At 38.9% G+C, this 25,340-nt stretch overlaps 1 protein-coding gene across 1 annotated transcript in view; it reads left to right on the forward strand.

The window, feature by feature from the left end:
- The window catches only part of LOC132767969 (ovostatin-like), an 85,235-nt gene that overhangs the window by 36,362 nt on the left and 23,533 nt on the right, over positions 1-25,340 (forward strand). The window contains exons 16-25 of the mRNA XM_067464075.1: positions 5,282-5,449; positions 6,883-7,024; positions 10,802-10,919; positions 12,349-12,577; positions 13,859-13,988; positions 14,312-14,433; positions 15,414-15,468; positions 17,662-17,745; positions 18,940-19,116; positions 23,823-23,904. Coding sequence (XP_067320176.1) covers positions 5,282-5,449; positions 6,883-7,024; positions 10,802-10,919; positions 12,349-12,577; positions 13,859-13,988; positions 14,312-14,433; positions 15,414-15,468; positions 17,662-17,745; positions 18,940-19,116; positions 23,823-23,904 — 1,307 coding nt within the window. The remainder of the gene's footprint in view (positions 1-5,281; positions 5,450-6,882; positions 7,025-10,801; positions 10,920-12,348; positions 12,578-13,858; positions 13,989-14,311; positions 14,434-15,413; positions 15,469-17,661; positions 17,746-18,939; positions 19,117-23,822; positions 23,905-25,340) is intronic.

Consider the following 25,340-nt stretch of genomic DNA (forward strand, 5'->3'; position numbering starts at 1 on the left):
TTTATTTATTTATTTATTTATTTATCAAAAAAATTTTACATTGCAGGTAAAAAAAAAGTAGTAAGAGGGTTGAGGGTAGGGACTGGGGTAAGGATGGGGGGGGTTGTGGTGGGGGGAAAGAGGGGAGGGGGTAAGGGTAGTGTTGGGAGCGTTGTGAGGGGTTGTGTTAGGGTTGGGTAGGAGAAATAGGGATGGGATGGGGTTTCTAAAAACGTCGACTTCCCAAATTTCTCTGATCTTCAAATTTTCCCCTTCTTCGGTATCTTCTGTTTCTCTGAGGTCTCTTCTTAAATGATCAATGTTTAAACGTTGGACAGGTCTATCATCAGTGGTATATTTTTTCCTTTGCAGTAGTCTTGCAATCCTGACCAGTTCGTCTTCTTTTTTGTGTTTTCTAGTTTCTGTGATAAAGAGTCCATTTTGACTATCTCTATCACTTTCGTCATCCATGTCTCTGTGTTGGGGATTACTTCTGATTTCCATTCTTTTGCTAGTACCATTCTTGCGGCTGTACTAAGTAAAAATAAAACTCTCTCTTGATTTTTATTAAAGTCTGAGTTTATTAGCCCTAATAAATAGATATCCGGGGATCTAGTAAATTTTTTCTTTAATATTTTTTCTGTGATATTATGAATCTCTTTCCAATAATTCCTAACCTTTTTACATTCCCACCATACGTGGATGAAGGTTCCTTTTTCCTTACCACATTTCCAACAGGTATTTGAGATTCCTTTATTAAATTTTGCTAATTTCTCTGGCGTAAAGTACCATCTATAGTACATTTTATACCAATTTTCCTTTATATCACTTGCTACTACATATTTTATCTTATTATTCCAAATATTCTCCCATTGGTTTGTTAATATACTATGGCCTAAATCTCTTGCCCATTGAATTTGGCAATTTTTCACCTGTTCGTCTTCCGTTGACCATTTTAACAGCTGTTGGTAAATTATTTTTATTAATTTTTTCTCCTTTTCTAATATTAAATCCCATGTTCCTTTTCCTTGACTAAAGCCAGTTTTCTCATCTTCTTTAAATCCTTGTTTTATTTGAAAATATTGGAGCCAAGTAATATTCTCATTTACTGTTTTAAGTTCTTCTAGTGACTTTAGCTTTGGTTCCTGCCCTTTTGTAAAGTTTAAAATTTGGTTGTAGGTTAGCCAATAATTCTTGCCCATATCTCTTTTGTGTCTCGCCTCAATTGGTGATATCCACGTTGGCGTCTTGGTATACCATCTGGCTTTGTATTTTTCCCAGGTCTTGATGAGTGCGGTCCTGATAAAGTGGCTATTAAAGTTCTTTTCTATTTTTCTTTTATTATACCAGAGGTAACCGTGCCACCCTGTCCTGAAATCGTGGCCCTCCACCGTTAATAGACTCTCATTTTTTAGGGTTGCCCAATCCTTGATCGCAGCCAGGTTACAAGCCTCATAATATAGTTTTAGATTTGGAAGCCCCAAACCTCCTCTCCTCTTTTCGTCTGTTAATATTTTGAAACTAATCCTGGGCTTTTTATTTTTCCAAATGAATTTCGAAATTTCTTTATTCCATTTTTTAAATAAATGGTCGTTTCTTATAATGGGTAGTGTCTGAAAGAGAAAAAGTAGTCGGGGTAATATTGACATTTTAATTATATTTATTCTTCCTAAAAGCGAAAAGTTTTGATGTTTCCATTTGTCTAAGTCCTCTTGAATTTTTTTCCATACTGGGATGTAGTTGTGTTTTATTAGGTTGATGTTACTTTGTGATAAATATATCCCTAGATATTTTATTTTATTTTCAATTTTTATTCCTGATACTTCTTGGAGTGTTTCTTTAGATTTTTTGTCTATATTTTTAACTAGTAATTTTGTTTTTTGTATATTCAATTTGAATCCTGCCAATCTCCCATAATTTTCAATTTTTTGTAGCCAGTCCCTGATACTTTTTAGAGGATCCTCCACTATGCAGACCACGTCGTCCGCATATGCCCTTATTTTGTAGTGTTGCTTTGCTATTTTCATGCCCTGTAATTTGGGGTCCGAATTTATATCTCTGATCAGGGTGTCTAATACTAAAATAAAAAGTAGGGGAGAGAGTGGGCATCCCTGCCTTGTTCCTTGCGAAATATTGATTTGGGGATCTGTCTCCTGTCCATTTATTATTAATTTTGCGTTTTGTGTATTATATATAGCATTGACTGCATTTTGAAATTTATAGCCAATATCAATTTCTTGTAATAATAGTTTGAGATAAGTCCAATTTACTTTATCAAACGCTTTTTCTGCGTCGATAAATAATAAGGCTACTTGTTTTTCATTATGTTTTTCATAGTACTCTATCGTGTTTATTAACATCCTTGTATTATCCTTAATTTGCCTTTGTGGTAAGAAGCCCACCTGTTCATCCGCTGCCCAGACCTTCAAAAATTTCTTTAGTCTCTCCGCCATAATTAATGTAAATATTTTATAATCTGTGTTTAGTAGCGATATCGGGCGGTAATTTTTTATATCTTCCGGATCCGTGCCCTCCTTTTGGATAAGGGTTATATTTGCTTTCTGCCATGTATTGGGGTACGTTTTGTGATTTAAGATATTATTTATGATTTCTTGAAATAGTGGACTCAATTCATTCTTAAATATTTTGTAAAAGGTTGCAGTGAACCCGTCTGGTCCAGGGGCTTTGTTTTTTTTTATTTTTAAGATTGCTAAATCTATTTCTGCTGTTGTTACCGATTCGTTTAATAATGTTCTTTGTTCTTCTGTAAGTTTTGACAATTTTAGATTCCCTAAATATTTTGTAATTTCTTCTTCTTCTATATTTGGTTTTTGGTATAGGTTGTTATAAAAATTGACGAATTGTCTTATAATGCTTCCCCCTTCTGTATATATTTTCTCTCCTACTTTGATCTTATCAATGATTTGTCTATGTTTTTTCTTCTTGAGTTTGTTTGCAAGCCATTTTCCGGCTTTATTAGCATTTTGATAGAAATTTGCCCTCACATATTTCATTTGTTTTTCTATTTTATCTAATTGTAGTATCTCTAATTGTTGTCTTAGGGTTTTAATCCTGAAATTGGCCGCCTTCTTCTTTGGGTTCCTTTTTAGGAGTTTTTCTTCTTCTTGAAGTGCCTCTGTTATTTTTTTAATTTCTCTCTCTCTCTCTTTCTTATTTCTAGTCTCTTGCTTAATAAAGTAACCCCTCATTACTGCCTTCATTGCATCCCATTGCGTCTCTTTTGTCGTCTCTGCTCCGCTATTTAAATTTAAATATTCCTGCAGTAATTTCCTGTTATTTTCAATATCTACTTCTTTCCTTAGCAGATTATCTTTCAGGCGCCACCTATATTTAAAGTTATCTCCTTTTATTGTTAATTCTAGCGCGCCATGGTCTGAAAATGTTCTGGTTAAGATCTTTATTTTATTTATCCTTAATAAGATTGATTTAGTAGCCCAGGCCATGTCAATTCTAGACCATGATTTATGCCTTCCGGAAAAGAAGGTATAATCTCTATCATTCCCTTTATGGTGACGCCATGTATCCTTTAGATACCAATTTTCCAGTTGTGCTATGAATCTTTTGGGCAACCGACTAGAATTATATTTGTTTTTATTTGGGATTTCATTTTTATCCTTTGGCGATTTATCTAGTTTTGGGTCAATGACCCCATTAAAATCTCCCATTATTAAGAGGTCGTCAAATTTTTGATTATCAATATTTCTTTTTAGTTCATTCAGAAATTTTTGCTTCGAACCATTGGGACAGTAAATATTGCAAATTAAAATCTTTTGGTTCTTTATTTCAATTGTAACACCAATAAAACGACCTTCTTCGTCTTTAAAGCTCTGCATAGGGTGCAGCCAGGGTTTGATGTATAACGCGACCCCTTTCTTCTTGTTTTCTGCTGAAGCATAATAGCATTTTCCCAATTTTTCGTTTTCTAAATGTTTCACATGTTTGCTTTTTATATGAGTTTCTTGCACTGCTGCTATCTCATAATTCTTTCGTCTTAAGTAGTTGAAGAAACATCTCCTTTTGTTCGGGGAATTCAATCCATTTATATTATTCGAATAAATCCTTATATCCTTATTCATTTATGTTTTCTTGCATTTCCCAGTGGACTATATCCTGCGTCATCAGCAGTTTATAATTCTCTGGGGAGAATTCCCGTAGTCTGTATTATTTGTTGAGCTCTATCATTTGTGTTGTGTTAGAAATACTGTAACCCTTCTCTCACACCCGCCTCCATCACAGGCAGTGGTTGGTGGGGGTGGGAGAGGGGGCCTTCTCAGTGGTGCCCCCCCCCGGCGCTGGAGTTCTCTCTCCAAGGAGATTGGAATAGATTGGAATAGCCCCCACCCTGTCCACCTTCTGGAAAGACCTGAATACTTGGATGTTCCAATGGGCTTTCGAATAATGTGTTAGCTACTAATTAATATTACAATATAATGGTATAGTACAATATAGTAATATTTAATACTGATATCATACTATGCTAATAATATAATATAATGTATGTATATGTATATCTTGTAAGCCACTCTGAGTCCCCTTCGGGGTGAAAAGGGCAGCATATAAATGTCGTAAATAAACAAATAAACTGCAATATTATTTGCCCAGAGCCACCAACTAGAATTTATATTTACATACAGTGCCCTGAAAACATTGATTAAACAACAAACAAGGTCTGGATCCATGCTACGCTAATCACATTGACTCCAGATAAGAATTACCACACATGCATTAGATATTGCTTATACACACCTTTTTATTGTCAGAGTAACTCTGAATTTCAATAAAATACTGATGCTTGAAATAAATTCCATCTCTCTTGACCAGTGCTATAAGTAGGTTAGAATGGAAACACTGCTGGGACTTAGTAGACCATTTAGCCAAAGTCATGGTTTTTTATCTGTATGCTTAGTTTCAGGGCTCATTCCAGCTCCATGGCTCATTTTGGAGATGCAGTCAGGCTGAAAATTCAGTCCTACCCAAAAGTAGTGTTTTTTAACATGCCAGGCTCTTTCTTTTAAACTAAAAGCCCAACCTGCTGAGCGCATTCCCAAACAAACTTTGGCATTTGTATAGGTTTTAGATTTCTGATCATTGATTGTCTATGTTTAGATTTTAATTTAGCAACCATAATGACCTAATAGTTGAAGTGTTGGATTAAAACTCAGAGAGACAAAATTGCCACACAGCATTACAAGCATCAGCAAACCTCCTCTCAATGAATCTTGCCAGAAAAACCAACCTGTTCAGACTATATTTGACCTCTGTATTTTTTCTCTCTCTTTAGGTCTACAGTCTACTCCCTTCTGATATGTTTAGTTACTACTTCAATGGGCTCAATCTAGAGGATGACCCTGAAGAGCCCTGCATCACAGCTGACAACATCTTTTATAACGGATTGTTTTATGTTCCGTCGGACACCAACTATGGCCAAGATATCTATGATCTCATTAGAGTAAGATTTGTATATTCTTATTCTGTTGTAGTTCTGGATCAAAAGTCTCTAATACTTTCAGTTCCAGAGGTTTACTGGCTGAAAGGTGGATGGAGGGGTGGGACATCTTGGATGATCCTTCAGCAATTTTGTGTATGACTAACACATAAGTGTGCAATTTGAATATTCTTGCATCACTTTTAATTTAATTGCAAACTAGGGACATAAATGGTTGTACATTCCAAAGTTGCATGTCTTCAGTCAGTACAGTTAGTCCTCTCAAAATAATTTCAGGTGATACAGTAGCTCATCAACAGAGTTACAATAGTCATGCAATTGTCAACAGACTTTGAGACCCCATCTACACTTCCATATAATCCAGTTTCTGAATGCTGATTAACTGCACTGAGCTGGATAGCATTGTAGTGTAGGCTCATATAATTCAGCTCAAAGCAGTTAATCTACATTCTGAAACTGGATTATATGGCAGTGTAGATCCAACCTCATAGGCATCCAAGTGGTTTTTTGGATATGAACACGAGTGGAGACTAGAAAATGGAAATAATAAGTGGAAATTATTGTATGAAAATTGTCTTGGGCCAGAAAAAAGTTCCAGCACTACTGGACCTATGCTTCCATGTGTACCAAGGGAGATGCCACTCTGTCTGCTGAATGTCAGCCTAGACAGTGGAGGTTTACAATTCAAGGTTATCTCTGAGCTAGAGCTTGCAACCATTATTTGTGGGCTAGATTTCTCAGAATCACTCATCTAATATTCTAACTATGGATCCTGGAAGTTGTTGTCTAAGAAGTCAATTTTCCTAGGTTTGCACAAGGAACAAATATTACATAGGGTAAGTCAGTCAGAGGAATCACAATATTTGGAGATGATTGTGATGATTATAGAGACAGAGTTAAAATTTGGCTTAGAAAAATAGCCAAAAGTTAGGCTACAAAGGCAGGATCTAGATTATAAAAAGTGGTGTGATGTAAGCATACTACAAGTAGAAAAAAAAGAAGGTGAAGACCCAGAACAGAAAGCAGAAAAGGTTAGTGGGGCAGGGGGATATTGAGAACATGAGAGCAGAAACTGTAGGTTTGGATTGATAACTGCTACTCCAATCCAAATTATCTCACTCAGATACATATTTTGAGGCGTCTGTCTATAGACCTCATCACCTTGATGAGCGGCAGCGGCGGGGGGGGGGGGGGGCGACTGCTTCCCCACATCGCCCGCTGCACCCCTTGCCACATCCCATGGGGATGTTTTTATACAGAGTTGAATGATTTCTGCTGTCATAATGTTGTGAGTTTTCAAGCCTTCCTTTTGAGTTTTAGTAAATTTCTAATGAATGGTGATACTGTAAATAAATAAGTCATGTTGGTAAAAAGTATTAACAGATGTGATATCTATTTGTTCTCATTGCATTAATTAGCTATTCTGTATTTTGAAGAACACAGGTGTTAAATTTATAACTGATTCCAAGCTACGAAAACCAGTTTTATGTTCAAGGGGCTGGAATTTTCCTCTCGCCAGACCTTCAATGGAGATGGCAGGTCGTATCCCCTCAACCACATCTGTTAATATGTTTGAAGGTAAATTCAACCTATGTTGAAGGTAAATTAAGGCTGGTGTAATGCAGTCTTTTCAAATGAGACTGAGGCTAGAACTACATTGCCCAGGATCTGATCCCAAATTATCTGCTTTGAACTGGATTATATGAGTCTACACTACCAGATAATTTGGGATAAATAGATAATCTGAGATCGGATAATGGGATATAGAGCAGTGCAGATCCAGCCAGAGAATGAATAAGTGGAGGGGAAGATCAGGGGATGGCAATGCTACTGCTATATAGTTGTGGTTATAATAGGATTTCTAGTTGAAAAAAGGCTGGGAACCACTGCTCTAGGGAAACTTCTTCTGAAAGAAGCAACTTATTAGTCTATTTGTTTCCATAGAGATCATTTAGCATTAAATTCACCTTTGCTAGGCAGAATAAAGCCTGACTGCTCATTGGAGGGAAGGATAGTAGAGGCCAAGATTAAGTACTTTGGCCACATCATGAGAAGAAAGGAAAGCTTAGAGAAGACAATGATGCTGGGGAAAATGGAAGGAAAAAAGAAGAGGGGCCGACCAAGGGCAAGATGGATGGATGGCAGCCTTGAAGTGACTGGACTGACCTTGAAGGAGCTGGGGGTGGTGACGACCGACAGGGAGCTCTGGCGTGGACTGGTCCATGAAGTCATGAAGAGTCGGAAACAACTGAACGAATGAACAACAATAACAGGCAGAATATTGGAGTGTGTCATGGCAAACCATAATTAGCCTTTCTGTGATCAGCTAGATCTTTTCCAGCCTGATTTATTTTTATTTTTTAAAATTTTTATTTAAAAAAAAATATTTACATACATTAACAGCTTACAGTATAAACAGAACACGAAACAATGAACATTTTTCAAAGACATAACCCCAGCACCAAGGCCTGAACAAGTATCCTTTCCTTTGCCATGAATGTATGAGTCAACCAGTAAACAAATGTCATTTCCAAAATTCCTGACCATCAAAGTTGTATTGTTTTTCTTTTTCACTCTCTAATATATATTTAAAAAAAATGGATGAGTATGAATCAAAATCTGATCTATTAGTTTCCCCCGTGAACACCCTCATTTCCATTGATAGTTTATCCTTTAAGGCTAGTTCCATACCTCCCCATACAATGCTTCCACTGTGAGATTGGTTACTATCTTCCAATTCCTTGCAATTATAAGTCTCGCCACTGTGATTAAAATAATCACCAATTCTTTCTTTTCCATTTCTAAATTCAACTTTGTGGCATCCATTAGTAATGGTAACCTAGCATCTGGGGCGATGTTTAATCCTATAATGTTACCTATTTCCATAAATATGTTGTTCCGAAAACTCTTCAACTGGAGGGCATTCCCATCATAAGTGAAAATATGTCCCTTTTGTGCATGCCACTTCTCTTTGCTTCCCATCTATCTGGTGTAGTTTAACCAGTGTAGTATACCATCTCCATATAACCTTATACACATTTTGTTTAAATCTTATTAACAGGTTCTTAACCACTGTCCACTTTAGAACCCATTTCCAATCAAGATCCATCGGAGGCCCTACCTTGTATAACTTGTATAACTCTTAGGTAACCACATCCAACTCTTAGCCATCCAACCGAGGGGGCTTTTTCAGCCTAAAAAAGGGCTGAAAACTAGGCTTATGCTTGAGTATATACAGTAATTGGAAACAGGATTGGTTCGGTAAAAATCTCAGATGTAGAGAGTTGAATAAATATGAAGAATGGCCAAGTAAACTTAAAAAGCAAGAAATATCTGGGAAAGGTTTAATTGGGAAAATATACAATGTATTAATAAATGAAGAAATAGAGCTTACCAGTTCCAACTTGTTCATCAGCTTTCAAATAGTCCAACGTGTGCATGCAAGAATTCTGACATGAGACAACTATGTATTTACATCCTTTGTTATATCCTCTGTCATCTTGCCTGTTAGTTTCCTGCCTCAGTTCAAGGGTAGTTATTAGGGCTGGGCGGTTTCGTTTCGTTAATTCGTAATTTGTTAAAAATTCGTTATTTTTTTTATAACGAAGCGATAACGAACCATTTTGGAGCAACTTAAAAACGAAACGAATTTTTAAATTTGTTTCGTAAGTGCTTCGGATTCGTTATGTATTCGTTTCATTATTGTTTTGAGGTCGTTTCATTATTATTTCCGCATGTCTGGAGCAAGTTTTATAGTTGTTTTTTGTTTAATTAGTGAAAAAAATTATAATATCACACCAACAGTCAACAACAGAGGGAGAGGGAAGCTTCAGAAGTTCCCCCTGTCCCATTTAGAGGTTTTTTAGCGTATTGCGCGGTCGCGTCCGCCATTAACGAATCGATTCGTTATTGTTTCGTATTTGTTTCGTATTTTTTTTACATTTACGAAATTTCGTAAATATCGAACTTTTTAAAAGAAAAATTTTGGAATTCTTTTAAATATTGAAACGCAAAAACCCCCCAAAAACGAATCGATTTTAGAAACAAATTTTTCCTTTGTTACACAGGCCTAGTAGTTATACAAGAATGACCTTCAATAAGGAGGACTTTTGTTCTATATCAATGACTCTCCTTTGGCTCTCTTTTTGGCTCTAAGAATCAGATCGGTCATTTGACTTGCACCCGGAAATGAGGTTGGAACTGATACAGTTCTTTCCTCTTATTTTTTTTGTCATGATTTTTTTGTTCTAAATTTTAATTAAAGTTTTCTTTGTTACATAGAGTCAAACTAAAAAAAAGATGCGAAGGGTTAAGGAAATGGATGCGGAAAGGGGAATCAAGGAAAAAGGAAGAAAGGGAAAAGAAAAAAAAGGAAAATGCACACACAAAATACTACTAAACAATCACACACACACACGTATATATATACACACACATACATACATACAAATTGACTTCCACCAACTTTGTTGTGTTTGTGTAATTATTAATATTTCATTTTCGTTATCTCCTCCCTTCTCCCCCTTCTTTAACCGTACTTCATGTAAGTTATTCTTGCTTTCTAATTCATATTAATAAGGTCATCATTTCCCTTGTAACGTAGTCCTTTACTAGTTTCCAGTCTGTTTGAAATCTCATTCTTCCTTGGTTTGTTGTCATCAAGTAAGTCAACCTATCCATATTTATTATATCCATTACTTCCAATGTCCATTGGTCCATCGTTGATATTTCTTTACATTTCCACTTAGAATATCCTAGCCGCAGAAATCAAATAATTAAACAGAACCTCTTTGGGTTTTTCCCCCTTCTCTATATTCAAAATTCCTAAGAGATAACATTTTGGCTCCATTTTTATTTTTAATTGTAAAATTCTCTGAATTCTGTTATGGATTTCTCTCCAAATCTCCCTTGCTTAATCACATGTCCACTGGCATGATAAAAAGTTCCCCCTTGTTCCCTGCACTTCCAACACTTATATGACATGTTTTTGTAACATTTTGCCATTCTTTGTGGGGCAATGTACCACCTTTGCATCACTTTAGGCCAATTTTCCTTAAGATCAGATGCATATGTATATTTTTTCCAAATTGATTCCCATTCCTCTAATTTTATAGATGAATCTATATTTGCAGCCCATTTCACCATACAATCTTTAATTTCTTCAGTTTCTGTCACCCATACTAATAAGGTTTTATATAGTTTAGTCATAATTTTCTTTTCAGATTGCATAATTCCGATTCTGGTTGGCCATATCTCTCCTCCTAATACTCTCTTTTACACACCTCTAATGGGGAAATCCACATTGGAGTTTTTGGATAGAGTCTATCCTTATATATATATATTGTATTCTTTCAGCATCTGCTCCAGTGCCACCACCGCCCTCATCAGGAGATGCACTTGGGGGTAATGTTCTTGTTGAGACTGTTCGGAAGTTCTTTCCTGAAACCTGGATGTGGGACCAGGTTCCCATCAAGTGAGTATTAGTTCCTGGTTAAGACTCTTAAGAACTGCAGGAAAGAACAAGGGCCATTTTGTTCGGGGTGGGGAAAGTAGCACCAAAGCTTGCCAAAGGCTCCATGCCTTCTTGAGATCCTTTCACAGGGTTGCTTGGCAAGTCTGTGAAAAGATCTCAATGACTTGATTTCCTTTTACTTTTTCTTCCTGTAAGGAGCATTTTGTTGCAAGCCACTTCTATGCCCTGTTTCTTTCCCAACTCCTACTAGAAAATGGAGCATATATCTTGCAAGTGGTTATTTATTTTATTTACCAGGAGCAACCAGACAGTTGTATTACATTTTTAACAAAACAAACAAACAAACAGACAAAACACAAAGTTTGCAAGCTTGGTAGTTGATTAAATGTCCTTTGACCAGTAGCTGGCCACTTGGAGTGCCTCTGGTGTTGCCGCAAGAAGGTCCTCCATTGTGCATGTGGTTTGCTCCTCTCCACATTCACATGTCGTGGATTCCACTTTGTAGCCCCATTTCTTAAGGTTGGCTCTACATCTCGTGGTGCCAGAGCGCAGTCTGTTCAGCGCCTTCCAAGTCGCCCAGTTTTCTGTGTGCCCAGGGGGGAGTCTCTCATTTGGAATCAGCCATTGGTTGAGGTTCTGGGTTTGGGCCTGCCACTTTTGGACTCTCGCTTGCTGAGGTGTTCCAGCGAGTGTCTCTGTAGATCTTAGAAAACTATTTCTTGATTTAAGTCGTTGACGTGCTGGCTGATACCCAAACAAGGGATGAGCTGGAGATGTCACTGCCTTGGTCCTTTCACTATTGGTTGCTATTTCCTGGCGGATGTCAGGTGGTACAATACTGGCTAGACAGTGTAATCTCCAGTGGTGTGGAGCGAAGACACCCCGTGATAATGCGGCATGTCTCATTAAGAGCCACATCCACTATTTTAGCCTGGTGAGATGTGTTCCACACTGCGCATTCATACTCAGCAGCAGAGTAGCATAGCGCAAGGGCAGATGTCTTCACTGTGTCTGCTTGTAATCCCCAGGTTGTGCCAGTCAGCTTTCTTGCAAGTGGTGAAACAGGATGAGAAGGAAGCCAGGACTAGAAACATGTCTCCCAACTACAATGGGAAAGGTTAAAGATTGGGTTGGATTAAGGTGGGTCTCAGCTTTACTTAGGCTGAATCTACCCTGCCCTATATCCTAGAATCTGATCCCAGATTATCTGCTTTGAACTGGATTATATGAGTCTACACTGACAGATAATCTGGAATAAACAGATAATCTGGGATCAGATTTTGGGATATAGGGCAATGTAGATCTAGACTTACACACTTACCCATGACATCATGAGTGATGGTATTAATGCTCTTCATCTTAATTACATAGCCTTAAATACACAGACTCATTATTCCACATAGTCTTCTTTCTTTTCTCTTCCTTTCAGTTCAACTGGACAGGCTGAACTCTCTTACGTTGTGCCTGACACCATCACAGAGTGGAAAGCTGATGCCTTCTGTGTAGCGCGGGAGGCTGGGTTTGGCATCGCGGTACCTGCCACCTTGATTGCCTTCCAGCCATTCTTTGCAGATATGACATTCCCTTACTCCATTATCAGAGGAGAGGAATTCCTTCTCAGAGCTAATGCCTTTAATTATCAGGAAAGATGTGTTCAGGTACATCCACTCATTCTTTCATTGCACCACTTATTTATTTATTCATTTGTTGGTTTTGGGCTAGCGCAAGTGATGGGACCGACTCTTTGTCATAATTTCCATTATAGTTTTGGAATGCACACTGTCCATGGCAGGGAGATAAATGCACCCTCTGAGGATGCCTGCCATAGATGCAGGCGAAACGTCAGGAGAAATGCCTCTAGAACATGGCCATATAGCCCGAAAAAACCCACAAGAACTAAATGCAGAATGTTGAAGCATTATAGTGCAAGAAAAACATAATGGGTTTATGCCATTTGCTAGGACTTTCCCAAAAATACTTTGTTTGTTTTTGATAACTCATCCTCAATCATACATCCTGCCTTCTACAATCCCTGATTGGCCATTAAACCAATTAAACCGCTTGTTTTTATTATCTGTTTAAATTAATTACTGAATAATCTCCCCTGTTAATTTTTAGAAAGTTTGATCTTGTACATGTCTAAAATTTACTGAGTTCAGGGAGGGCTTTCTCAGAAGTAAATGTGCACAGAATTTTGGCCTGAAGTAGATTAATAATTTGGGTCTTGTTGCATGTTAAACAAATATATATATATATATATATATATATATATATATATATATATATATATGCATATTTGAAGCAATTACATGCAGTTAGATGTAAAGTATAGGCTATCAAGACTTTAGTGCCTTCTGGTGGTTTATAAGTCAATAAGAGCAATATTTGAGCTGTTTTCCCCTTGATTTAGCAATGGATAGCTTTCCTGTACCATAAACCTCACATTTTCTTTATGAATATATACTATTTTGTAATAATGTCAAAACTATGTATATCTACAATGAATCCTATATATTAATGAAACACAGAAACTATATAATATTTTAGCACATGGCTGTCAAATCATGATTTATATAATCAAAACACAATGTGATATTCAGATCTCTGTAACTGTAAAAACACAACCTCATATGAAATAAGAAAAATATTCTGAATTGAACAGTGTTATTTACTACTTTTAGCATTTTCAATTGATAGACATAACAGCTGTTGGTCTGTGTTTGTGAGAGAAAATGCTAGAATATGATTGTATTTTCTGTTACCAAGAACATCTATGTCGGTACAACTGAAAAATACTCAGTGAAAAAGAGAATCTACCTTCACTAGAGGAGTCTGAATGAAATTCTATGTTCTCTGATGTTATAGTTGGACCTTCCTTCTCTGTAATATGAGACCGAGGTTTATAGCTAAAACAGTATTTTTTTTTCTCCTGCTCCCAGGTCCATCTTTCACTGGCAGAGTCCCCAGATTTTGAAGCCTATCCTCTCTTACCGGAGGGAGCTGATAAAGGGTGTGTGTGCAGCAATGAGAGAAAAACTTCCATTTGGAAGATCATCTCCAAAAAACTTGGTGAGTTGCTTTGCAAATGGAAAGAATCTACTCATGAATCACATAATTGGGCCAGCTAATTTTCAAGTTTTAAGCACAGGAGATCAGAAATAACTGGTGGCCCATTTAATACTTGACCATTGTTCCATTGCTATAATGTTTGTTTGTTTGTTTGTTTGTTTATTTATTGGCCACCCTATCTCTTTTGCGCACATCCCAGTAACACTCTGGAACAAGGGCTAAGGTCTCTGCCTTTTGTACCTGACATGAAGTTTAAGGGAAAGTAGCAAAGTTCTCATTGCAGCAGACAAGTCATTTTCTTTCTTGATGTTATTTTCTTCCAGGTAATGTGGTCTTCACCGCTACTGCCGAAGCACCACAAAACAGTGGCATCTGTGAGAATGGAACATCAGGGGGCCCGAATGTGGGTTGGAAGGACACCCTGATCAAAACCTTGCTAGTAGAGGTACATTAGAAAAAGATAGTTGTGCATAGAGTACATTACTTTTTTACAAACAGGGTTAAATAAATCAGTCATAATCTTAATTTGTGCCCACCATGAGTTGGAGAGAAGAGGAGACAACAGCACTCTCTGCAAAACATTTTTTTCCTTTAAAAACAAAATGTGTGTGAGAGAGACTTCTGAAGATGTAATTCTGCAGCAAAAGTGTCCATACCATATTTTCAAGGAAAAGACTGGAGTTTTTTTTTTTATTCAGGGGTGATTCTGCTGGCACACTTGGGCTTCTTCTGGAGAGTGGGATATATGTGTGTGTGTGTGTGTGTGTGTGTGTGTATGTATATATGTATATGTGTGTATGTATATGTATATGTATGTATGGGGAAGATTTTGACTCAAAGTTCTATATGAATTAACAGTAATTAACATGTCATTGGAATGCATTTGCTTTCAGTCTAAAAATATCTATCTTGAAGACTTTCATGGCTATTGACTACAAAACACAGGAAAATGGGTAGACATGAGGGAGATTACTATAGACAAGAAAATGCAAGTGTTGTTTATATGAAATTAAATGTAAGAAAGAAGATGCCAAAAACCATCCTTAATCTAGTTCCAATGCATTTTTAACCATATGGCCTGCAGTTGGAGAGTAGATGGTAATAATAATAATAATAATAATATCTGCCTCTACCTGTGGCTTGAGGTGGGATACAACATCATTAAAACAAGAGATAAAACACTATTAAAAAACATACAATGAGATACACAGAGTTAAAATACAAGTTAAAATCTACTGATGAAATTAGATAAAATTCACAACTTAAAATTGAAAAGGTAGACCTGCCAGAAGAAATGTGGCTTCAATTGTGTCTTAAATTTCAACAGCTGATCTAGGGATTGTATTACTTGTTTATTACTTGCATTTCCCCCCTTGGCACATTCATTCATTCCTGTGACTCCGATTTGCTATTTTGTTCCCTTAGCCTGAAGGTGTTGAAAGAGAAGTGTCCCAGAGCTCTTACATCTGTACCAAGGAAGGTAATGTACCAAGTTGCTGTGTACCATTGGACTACCAAGAACATCTGAACTGGAGAAACTGTAAAAAAAATGTTAATGATTCCAGGAGGAGCATAGTGTCTAGATCTAAGGAAGTAATGCTACCCCTCTATTCCGCTTTGGTTAGACCACACCTGGAATATTGTGTCCAATTCTGGGCACCACAATCCAAGAGAGATATAGACAAGCTGGAATGTGTCCAGAGGAGAGCGACTAAAATGATAAAAAGTCTGGAGAACAAGCCCTATGAGAAACGGCTTAAGGAGCTGGGCATGTTTAGCCTGAAGAAGAGAAGGCTGAGAGGGGATATGATAGCCATGTATAAATATGTGAGAGGAAGCCACAGGGAGGAGGGAGCAAGCTTGTTTTCTGCTTCCTTGGAGACTAGGACGCGGAACAATGGCTTCAAACTACAAGAGAGGAGATTCCATCTGAACATGAGGAAGAACTTCCTGACTGTGAGAGCCGTTCAGCAGTGGAACTCTCTGCCCCAGAGTGTGGTGGAGGCTCCTTCTTTGGAAGCTTTTAAACAGAGGCTGGATGGCCATCTGTCGGGGGTTATTTGAATGCGATGTTCCTGCTTCTTGGCAGGGAGTTGGACTGGATGGCCCATGAGGTCTCTTCCAACTCTTAGATTCTATGATTCTAGGAGTAGAATGGGACCAACTCCTGATAATGTCATGTTTCTATTTCACAGCTACCTCTGTAGCCCCTGCAAAATACCAGTATGAAAAAAGCCTTGTCCTCTATTTCATATTCACTAACTATCCTTTTCTCAGTTTACAGCTAAATAAATTCAATCATGGTCATACAGTATGTTACTGCTGTTAGGAACCACTGCATGGTACACGGTAGACTCCTGTACCGCTGCCACCTATTAATGATATTCTTAGGAGTTTGTATTATTGAATCAGGATACCACCAAAGGCAAAAAGGGGTTTTAGTTATTATTTGACCAGTGTATTGGAAGTAAGCTGGATTGTGCTGAATTTGAACTCAGGGCGCAGAACACTGAGGTGGATATTATTGAGATTCTTCTAAGTAGTTGCTGCCACCATTCTGGAAACTCTGTTTCCCTGACTTGTTATGGATACTTCTTCACACAGAGGCACAACAAGGCAAATGTTTGTTAGCAAAGAACAAAGATGTTTATTTGTGTAGTTTTTTAAAAAAAACAGGCACTTTAGCATAACCGTTGCAAGAATGAGATGAAGCTTATTTGGTTTCTTTAAATCAGTTCAGTATTTGGTTTCCAATAAAACTCTTAAATCCCTCAGGAAACTAGCAGACTTTCTCCTGACTCTTTTACTTCAAAACAGCCCTTTTTCTGGGATCTGTTTGTAAACACTATACTTCACTAATAGCTCTCTGAACTCTCTAACTAACTTCTTTGGCTTCCCTAACTTCCATTCTCCTTTTCCCTAATTCTCTCCTTCAAACTCCAGACCCCGACTAACTTCTTCAACACTCAGAACCTGACTGACTGTCAGAATTCAAAACCCTCTCCTCTAAGCTCTTTTTTTACCCTTCAACCAAGCTCTGCCTACTTTCTTCCAGCCAATCACAAAGGTTCTCCACATTTCCCCCCAGGCTGCTTTTAAGCTCCGCCTCCACTAGGAAATGACTAACGTAAGATGGCTGCCTCCAGGCTCCATACAAAATGGATGCCAAAAAAACTGGGCATAATTCCTGAGTTTATTATGGTCTAAAGCAGTGGTTCTCAACCTGGGGTCCCCACGTGTTTTTGGCCTTCAACTCCCAGAAATCCTAACAGCTGGTAAACTGGCTGGGACTTCTGGGAGTTGTAGGCCAAAAACATCTGGAGACCACAGGTTGAGAACCACTGGTCTAAAGGTAGGCAATTCGTCACAGGATGACTGACATAAATGCAGGTGAAATGTCAGGAGAGAATGCTTCTGGAACATGGCCATACAGCCCGAAAAACTTACAGCAACCTATCCTAGATCCAATCAAAAACTGCCATAGAGGCACAGTATTTCCAGCAAGCTTTTAACAAAGCGAAATACATACTAGAGGAAATTCATTCCGTATAATTAGAACGAAGGCTGAGCTACATACTATCAGTAGCAAGATCTCTTGGGGTTGACCATTGTATCCACTGTTTCTACACAACTGTTTTCATTTAAAGAATTAATTCCAGTGTTTTCATTGCAGGTACTCCAACCTCTGAGCTGGTATCTCTGAAGCTCCCTGAGAATTTAGTGGAAGAATCTGCAAGAGCATCATTCTCTTGTATCGGTCAGTTTGTAGTACCTGTCATTTGGCTGTTGAAGTTGGTTTCACTGGCATTATCCTTGTTTATTATCATTTTTGTATCCCAGATTTGTATCCTACTTGTTTGGACATTTTTATTAGTTTTTTGTCACATCTTTTTAGTTCTAGGGCAGGCGTGGTACTCCAAGGAAACCTTTGCAGACCGTGAGCCCTACTCTTGCCACTTTTTCTCCAGTAAAATATCTGCCCTTCGGGAATTGTAGTTTTGTTATTAAATCCTCGAAACCTCATGTCCCTGATCCAGATCTGAACATTAAAGTTCCCTCATGTCCCTGATCCGGATCCGAACATTAATGTTCCATTTGAACATTAGGAAGAACTTCCTGACTGTGAGAGCCGTTCAGCAGTGGAACTCTCTGCCCCGGAGTGTGGTGGAGGCTCCTTCTTTGGAAGCTTTTAAACAGAGGCTGGATGGCCATCTGTCGGGGGTGATTTGAATGCAATATTCCTGCTTCTTGGCAGGGGGTTGGACTGGATGGCCCATGAGGTCTCTTCCAACTCTATGAGTCTATGATTCTATTATCTCTACAAAACAAAACAAAAATGGGTTTTCCAGCTACTTCCTGTTTTGAATGTATAAAAATGTTTTCACATTTCCAGGGGTCATGCAGTCCATCTTGGTTCTTAGGATGCAAGCTTGCTTCCGACTCTTCCAAAATTATCCACTTCTGTTCTAAGAGGATTCAATTTTCCTGCTATTTGGCAGGGGGTTGGACTTGATGGCGCATGAGGTCTCTTCCAACTCTATGATTCTATTATTCATTCCCACTTCTTCTTTTACAGCAGTGGTTCTCAACCTGTAGGTCCCCAGATGTTTTGGCCTTCAACTCCCAGAAATCCTAACAGCTGGTAAACTGGGAGTTGTAGGCCAAAACACCTGGGGACCCACAGGTTGAGAACCACTGTTTTACAGTGATATGCAGATTTCTGATAATCTGTTTCATATTCAGGCCAGCAACCTATTGGTGGCATGAGGTAGCATAATCTCTTGATGTGCTTCGGGGAAGTTTTTTGGGGAAGGGGGTATTCAGTACCTCTTTCCATACTCTGACTGTACAGGAAGATGAATATTTCTTTCCCAAATGTTTAAGAGCATTCAAAATACATACCATTGTTAAGATTTTTTACTCATGAAACTTTGTTGTCTTTTTTTGGTAGGAGACCTCATGGGCACAGCAATGCGGAACCTACACCAGCTCCTGCAGATGCCTTATGGCTGTGGGGAACAGAACATGGCCCTCTTTGCACCCAACATCTACGTCCTGGACTATCTGAATGCCACTGGGCAACTGACTGCAGAGATCGAATCCAGGGCCACAGGATACTTAGTCAGTGGTAAGATACTGGACACTTGCCTTGCCTCTTCCATTGTGTGACATGGTGGGGTTACTTCTTTTCCACAGTCACAAACATCACATACATCATTCCAGTTCTACTGGAGAGTAGGGGTTTTTCTTAAGTTGCTAAACTTGTTTTTGTCTGACATGTTTCCTTAATTGGTTTTGTAGATAGACCGTGACTTGGTTTTTTTTCCCCATTTTGCTGACCAAAGACATTCTAACAGCATTTTCCTTGTTAAAATTTATCCACTTCCATTCAACCAAAAGGGATTCCAAAGATATGTACATAATATAGTTTAAAAATGCAGTCTGCAATCTGATATCCCCTTTGTTGTTGTTCATTCGTTCAGTCGTCTCCGACTCTTCGTGACCTCATGGACCAGCCCACGCCAGAGCTCCCTGTCGGCTGTCACCACCCCCAGCTCCTTCAAGGTCAAGCCAGTCACTTCAAGGATGCCATCCATCCATCTTGCCCTTGGTCGGCCCCTCTTCCTTTTACCTTCTACTTTCCCCAGCATAATTGTCTTCTCTAGGCTTTGCTGTCTCCTCATGATGTGGCCAAAGTACTTCAACTTTGTCTCTAGTATCCTTCCCTCCAATGAGCAGTCGGGCTTTATTTCCTGGAGGATGGACTGGTTGGATCTTCTCGCAGTCCAAGGCACTCTCAGAACTTTCCTTCAACACCACAGTTCAAAAGCATCTATCTTCCTTCGCTCAGCCTTCCCTATGGTCCAGCTATCACATCCGTAGGTTACTACAGGGAATACCATTGTGTTGACTATGCGGATCTTCGTTGCCAGTGTGATGTCTCTACTCTTCACTATTTGATTGAGATTGGACATTGCTCTCCTCCCAAGTAGTAAGCGTCTTCTGATTTCCTGGCCACAGTCTGCATCTGCAGTAATCTTTGCACCTAGAAATACAAAGTCTGTCACGGCCTCCACATTTTCTCCCTCTATTTTCCAGTTGTACATGATATAGTTAAAAAATGCAGTCTGCAATTTGATATCCCCTTAACATACAGTAAATACCCACACCCAGAGATTTGTTGCACCAGCACCATGCAGCCCTCCTACAGAATAGCAACCTTGTACAATGTATGTTGATGACAGTGTGTTATTATGTACTGAGCAATGTTTAATACACAAGCATAAACACAATGCACATCATTACTAAATGCACAATTCCACTTCTGCTGATGTCAATAAAATATGCCTGTTGAGCTATGGTAAATAATTTGCCCAGCATTCATGTGTATGTCACTAACAGAATGCCAGCCACGATATAGCACCAATGACATTTCATAATAAGAGATATATAATTTTTGTAGCCAGTAAGCATGAAAATAAATAACTCAGTCCAATTAATATTTGAAAGGAGGTCACATTGAAGAGGGAGCAAGCTTATTTACTGCTACCCTGGAGACTAGGACATAGAGCAGTGTTTACAAATTCTAGGAAAAAAATATTACACCTAAATATTAGGAAGAACTTCCTGATAGTAAGAACTGTTCAGCAATGGAATAGGCTGCCTTGGGATGTGGTGGAGTCTCCTTTTCTGGAGGTTTTCAAGTAGTGACTGGATTGGGAATTTTGTAATTGTGTGTCCCTGTATGGCAGGGGGTTGGAGTGGATGGTCCTGTGGTCCCTTCCAACTCTGTGGTTCTATAAAATGCCTCAACGAAAAGGAACATTATTATTTGTACCCCAAAGTAAGAAATATCAGTGCTAGTTGTGCCTTGGGTTGTGGAGCGTGCCAGTAATTTTTCAGCCAGACACCTGCATAAGTTGTTTGTTTATTTGCTTATTTATTTGCAAATTGTGAGTATTTATTAGGCTTGTTTGATCAAGAAAAAATTTGGTTCTAAACTCTCTTCGTTTCCAGGGGGCACCAGCATTTCGAATTTCAGAGGACTTCCGAAATTTAAGATTTCAAAATTTCGAAATTTCCGAAATTTCGTTAATTACGAATCGATTAGTTAATGGAAGACGCGATTGCGCAGTGCGCAAAAAAACACCTCCAAACGGGACAGGGGGAACTTCTGAAGCATCTCTCTCCCTCTGTTGCTGACTGTTGGTGATAAAACTTACAACTAACAGAAACCAAATTAAAATAAATTCAGGATGAAATTAAAATACATTAAGTTAGTAAAAATACAAATTAAAATCACTTAAAATTAATAAAATAATAAAATAATAAACTAAAATAATAAAATAAGTAATAAGATAATAAAATATCTCCAGGAGGAGGAGGAGGAGGATGGGGAGGAAAGGCAACGCTGGCACCTTTTCTTTCCTTCTTTCCCGCCTTAATAATTACAAAATAATTATGAAATGATTACGAAAATTTGGAAAAATTGTTTCCATTCTTAATTACTCTTCACACTATTCCTGCATGGCTCGATATTGGATCGTAAGCTAATTTAAATACGAATTAATAACGACTTTAGAAACTAACGAACACGATCAAACAAGCCTAGTATTTATATTCTGCTCTCCAGCCAGCCACACAGGCTCTAAGGTCATTAATTTGACAGAGCCTTTGACTTGCTTACAGACTAGGCATGATGAAGCCATGCCTGCCTCTTCTTCTCTCCCTCCGAGGCCAGGGCAGTAGCAGTTGGGATGGCTTATAGATCTAGGCTTTATGGAGTCACACTTGCCTTTTTTTCTCTCTCCCTCCCCTCTGCCCCAAGGCCATCTCATCTTGAACATTTAAGAAATGTGTTCCCTACGAATCACATGTGGACCTCATGTCATTTTGTGGCCTTCAGATACTCATGGAGCATTCTAACTATTTCCCTTGTAGAGTCACCAAAAAAAAAATCATAAAAAGGGGGTTCCCTCTTTTTCAGGCTTTTAGGAGCAGCATGTTTTGCAGTGGGAGGGTCACCCACCCCCTCCCAGCCTTCCCAGCCTTTCAAGAAAAACTGGAAAAGATTGTCCAGATACTTCTGAATTTAATTCCCCCATCCCACATTTATATGTTTGAATTCCTGAGTCTGCTTCAGCCTACAATGGATATTGGTGAAAATCTAGCCCAATAATAATAATAATAATAATAATAATAATAATAATAATCTTTATTTATACCCTGCCACCGTCTCCCCGATGGGGACTCAGAGCGGCTTACATGAGGCCAAGCCCAAACAACAAATTACAGCAAAATAAAACTGAAAATGAAAACAATAAACAACATCATAACTACATAAAACATATGAATGCATAACAATATAAAATTACAGTAAACACAATCACAGTGACAATGGGCAGCCTACATGTAATGATTAAAAGAAAAACTAATTAAAAACTGATTAAAAACTCAGGTGAGATAAAGGAGAAGCAGGTTATTTGCGGAGGGGGGCTCATTATAGTGGGGGTTGTGGAATCAAACTTTCCCACAAAAGGGGGGGGACATGTACTCCAATGACAGAACGTTGAGGCTAAGCAATAGTATGAGTTTGTATACCTACTCACCAAAGGCACAGCGGAAGAGCCAGTTTTTAAGGTTCTTTTTAAAGGTTTCTAGAGTAGGGGCTTTCCTAATCTCTCCAGGTAATGAGTTCCAGAGTTGGGGGGCCACAGAGGAAAAAGCTCTCTCCCTTGTGCTTACAAGGCGAGCTTGTGAGAGTGGCAGGGGCAAGAGAGGGGCCTCCCCAGAAGTTCGGAGGGCCCGAGCTGGTTCATGGAGGAAGATACGGTCACAAAGGTAGGCGGGTCCCAAACCGTTTAGGGCTTCATAGGTGATAACCTGCACCTTGAATTGGGACCGGAAAATAAATGGCAGCCAGTGGAGCTCCTTAAACAGGGGGGGGGGGGGGGTTGACTGCTCCCCAAGTCATGGCCAAAATTACCTGTCCAAGTCTGAAAGAAAATGGTTTCAAGGAAATATTTTAAAGAAGCAGTTAATCTCTCATGTGAGCCCACAAGGAAGCCTAGTACTTCCAGACATTGAGGCAGAGTGTGCAACTTGCTCGGCGCTATCTCAGTTTGCTCCACTGGGGCACATCTATAATTGGCTCTCTGCAGCATTCCCATTAATGCCGGAAGATAAACTAATCCAAACACTTAAGGATGAGTTCTTGTAACTGATCACAATGGGGTTTTAATCATAGAGGGAATTGTGTTGCAATTCAATATATTATTATTATTATTATTATTATTATTATTATTACTTTATTTGTACCCCGCTAGCATCTCCTGAGGGACTCGATGCAGCTTACATAGGCCGAGGCCTCAGAACATAATACAATACAATACATAAAGCAAATTAAAAATAGTTAAGCAAAGTAAACAATAACAGTAATAATACATCGAAACAATTATTAAAACTGGGCCGGCCAGAGTAGTGGGTACAGGATTAAAAGTGCTGATATTGCGGGAGGAATATAGGATTATAAAATAATATATACATTGCAGTGAGGGGCACAGTAGTGTAGTAGTTTGAAAGTTGGGCTAAAACTCTGGAAACCAGGGTTCAAAGCCCCATCTGACCATGGAAACTAATGAGTGACCTTAGGCAAGTCACACTCCCAGCTTCAGAATAAGGAAGATGTAAAAACCCCTCTGAACAATTCTTGCCAAGAAAACCTGATGATAATAACAACTGCGAGGCACAAACACTTCATTTTATGTTAAATTGACATTTTGCTATTAACCAGATGTTTTATCTGGGAAATGTTTCCCACTCTTTTGTTTCCAGGATATCAGCAGCAGCTGTTATACAAGCATTATGATGGGTCTTATAGTGCCTTTGGCAGCAGGGACCGGGAAGGCAACACTTGGTAAGAGCCTAGCAAACTGGGAAGTGTCTTCTTGCACCATTAACCAGCTGCCATAAGCAAAAGAGTTACCAAGTGATCTTGGCTATATTCAGAGGAAGACAATGGCAATTCCCCTCTGAGTAAATATTGCCAAGTAAACCTTAACATAGTGTCACCATAAGTTGGAATTTACCCAAGTGCAACAATCAAAACAATACCAATGCTCAAGCTAGAGAAAATAGTCTTATATTGACAAAATATTACTCTAAGTGTTCTGGAACGGCTGTTCCAGGGGCTCCAATTTTGTGCTTTGCACTGTTTGTTCATTGTCCTAAGTTGCAGGGATTTTGCAGCAGGGTGGCTTCCTGTTATAATTTGCATTCATAGGACAAGCCACTTGTCAATAATAGTTAGGATTCCTGGTCCTGCCCCTCTCTGGTTTTGGAGGGAAGGGGCCATTTTTCAGTTAGTCTCAAAAAGGAAGTCTATGCAGAGGATGTATACAGACATCCTCCTGTACAAAGGCTTCATCCCTTAAGACTTTCTGGGGGAGAACAGTCTTGAGAGCCTCTGAAGATTCCCAAAGGTTCCGGGGAAACAGCCTTACAGCCCTGAGGAATTCCGGAGGGAATCACAGCTCAAACCATCAAAGCAGCTAAGTGATTACAAGCCTTTTGATAGGTTTGCTCGGCGTTGAGACGTAGTTCAGCCTGGTAGCTAATCCACATCAATAAGGTTTAGGTTCACAGCAGCATGGGAGGAGCTAGAAAGGGGGAATTTTCCTTTTAACAAAGTTTTGAAGATAGTGCCTGTTTCCTGTAAACAAGATTGAAAGATCTAATAGACTGTTAAGCCTGTTTGTTCATTAATAAAGAACTGTTATATTTCTCAAGCCTCATAAAAACTGCTTAATAAGGGAGATCCCCCTAAAGGCTTCTTTTCAGGCCCCCTGGCTTCCCGCTGGATCCAAGCCATACATCCTCTCTTAAAGGTACTTCATTTCAGGTCCAGCAGCGACAGAACACTAAGGACCTCATCATACAAATGACACCCCCCCCCCTCCTCTGTTTCTCAGGCAATCACATGGGGAGAACTGAACAAGTTCCCATCAGACAGGGGAAAGGACAACAACTCATGTTTATTCATTGCTCTTTTCCCCCATCAGATGAGGAAAAGGGGGGGGGGGTGCAGGTAGTTCTGTTGGAACTACCCAAAGGCCACTTACCTTCCCATTGTTGGCGAGGAAGTGTCTTCCTCGCTATTTCAGGCATGAATGGTGTGGGGCCAAGCAAGCATCATGGGATGGCACTCGGCAGGCCCCATCCCCAAAAAGTAGCAAGGGGTCAAAAGCCCCAAGTATGATATGGTAGTCAAGCTTCTCAAGGGTAATTAATACATATTGCTAGGTGTGAGCAAGGATTTGTATGGAATTGTTCCTAACTGTGTTGCTGTCATCT

This window comes from Anolis sagrei, chromosome 2, assembly GCF_037176765.1.
Source record: "Anolis sagrei isolate rAnoSag1 chromosome 2, rAnoSag1.mat, whole genome shotgun sequence".
NCBI lineage: Eukaryota > Metazoa > Chordata > Lepidosauria > Squamata > Dactyloidae > Anolis > Anolis sagrei.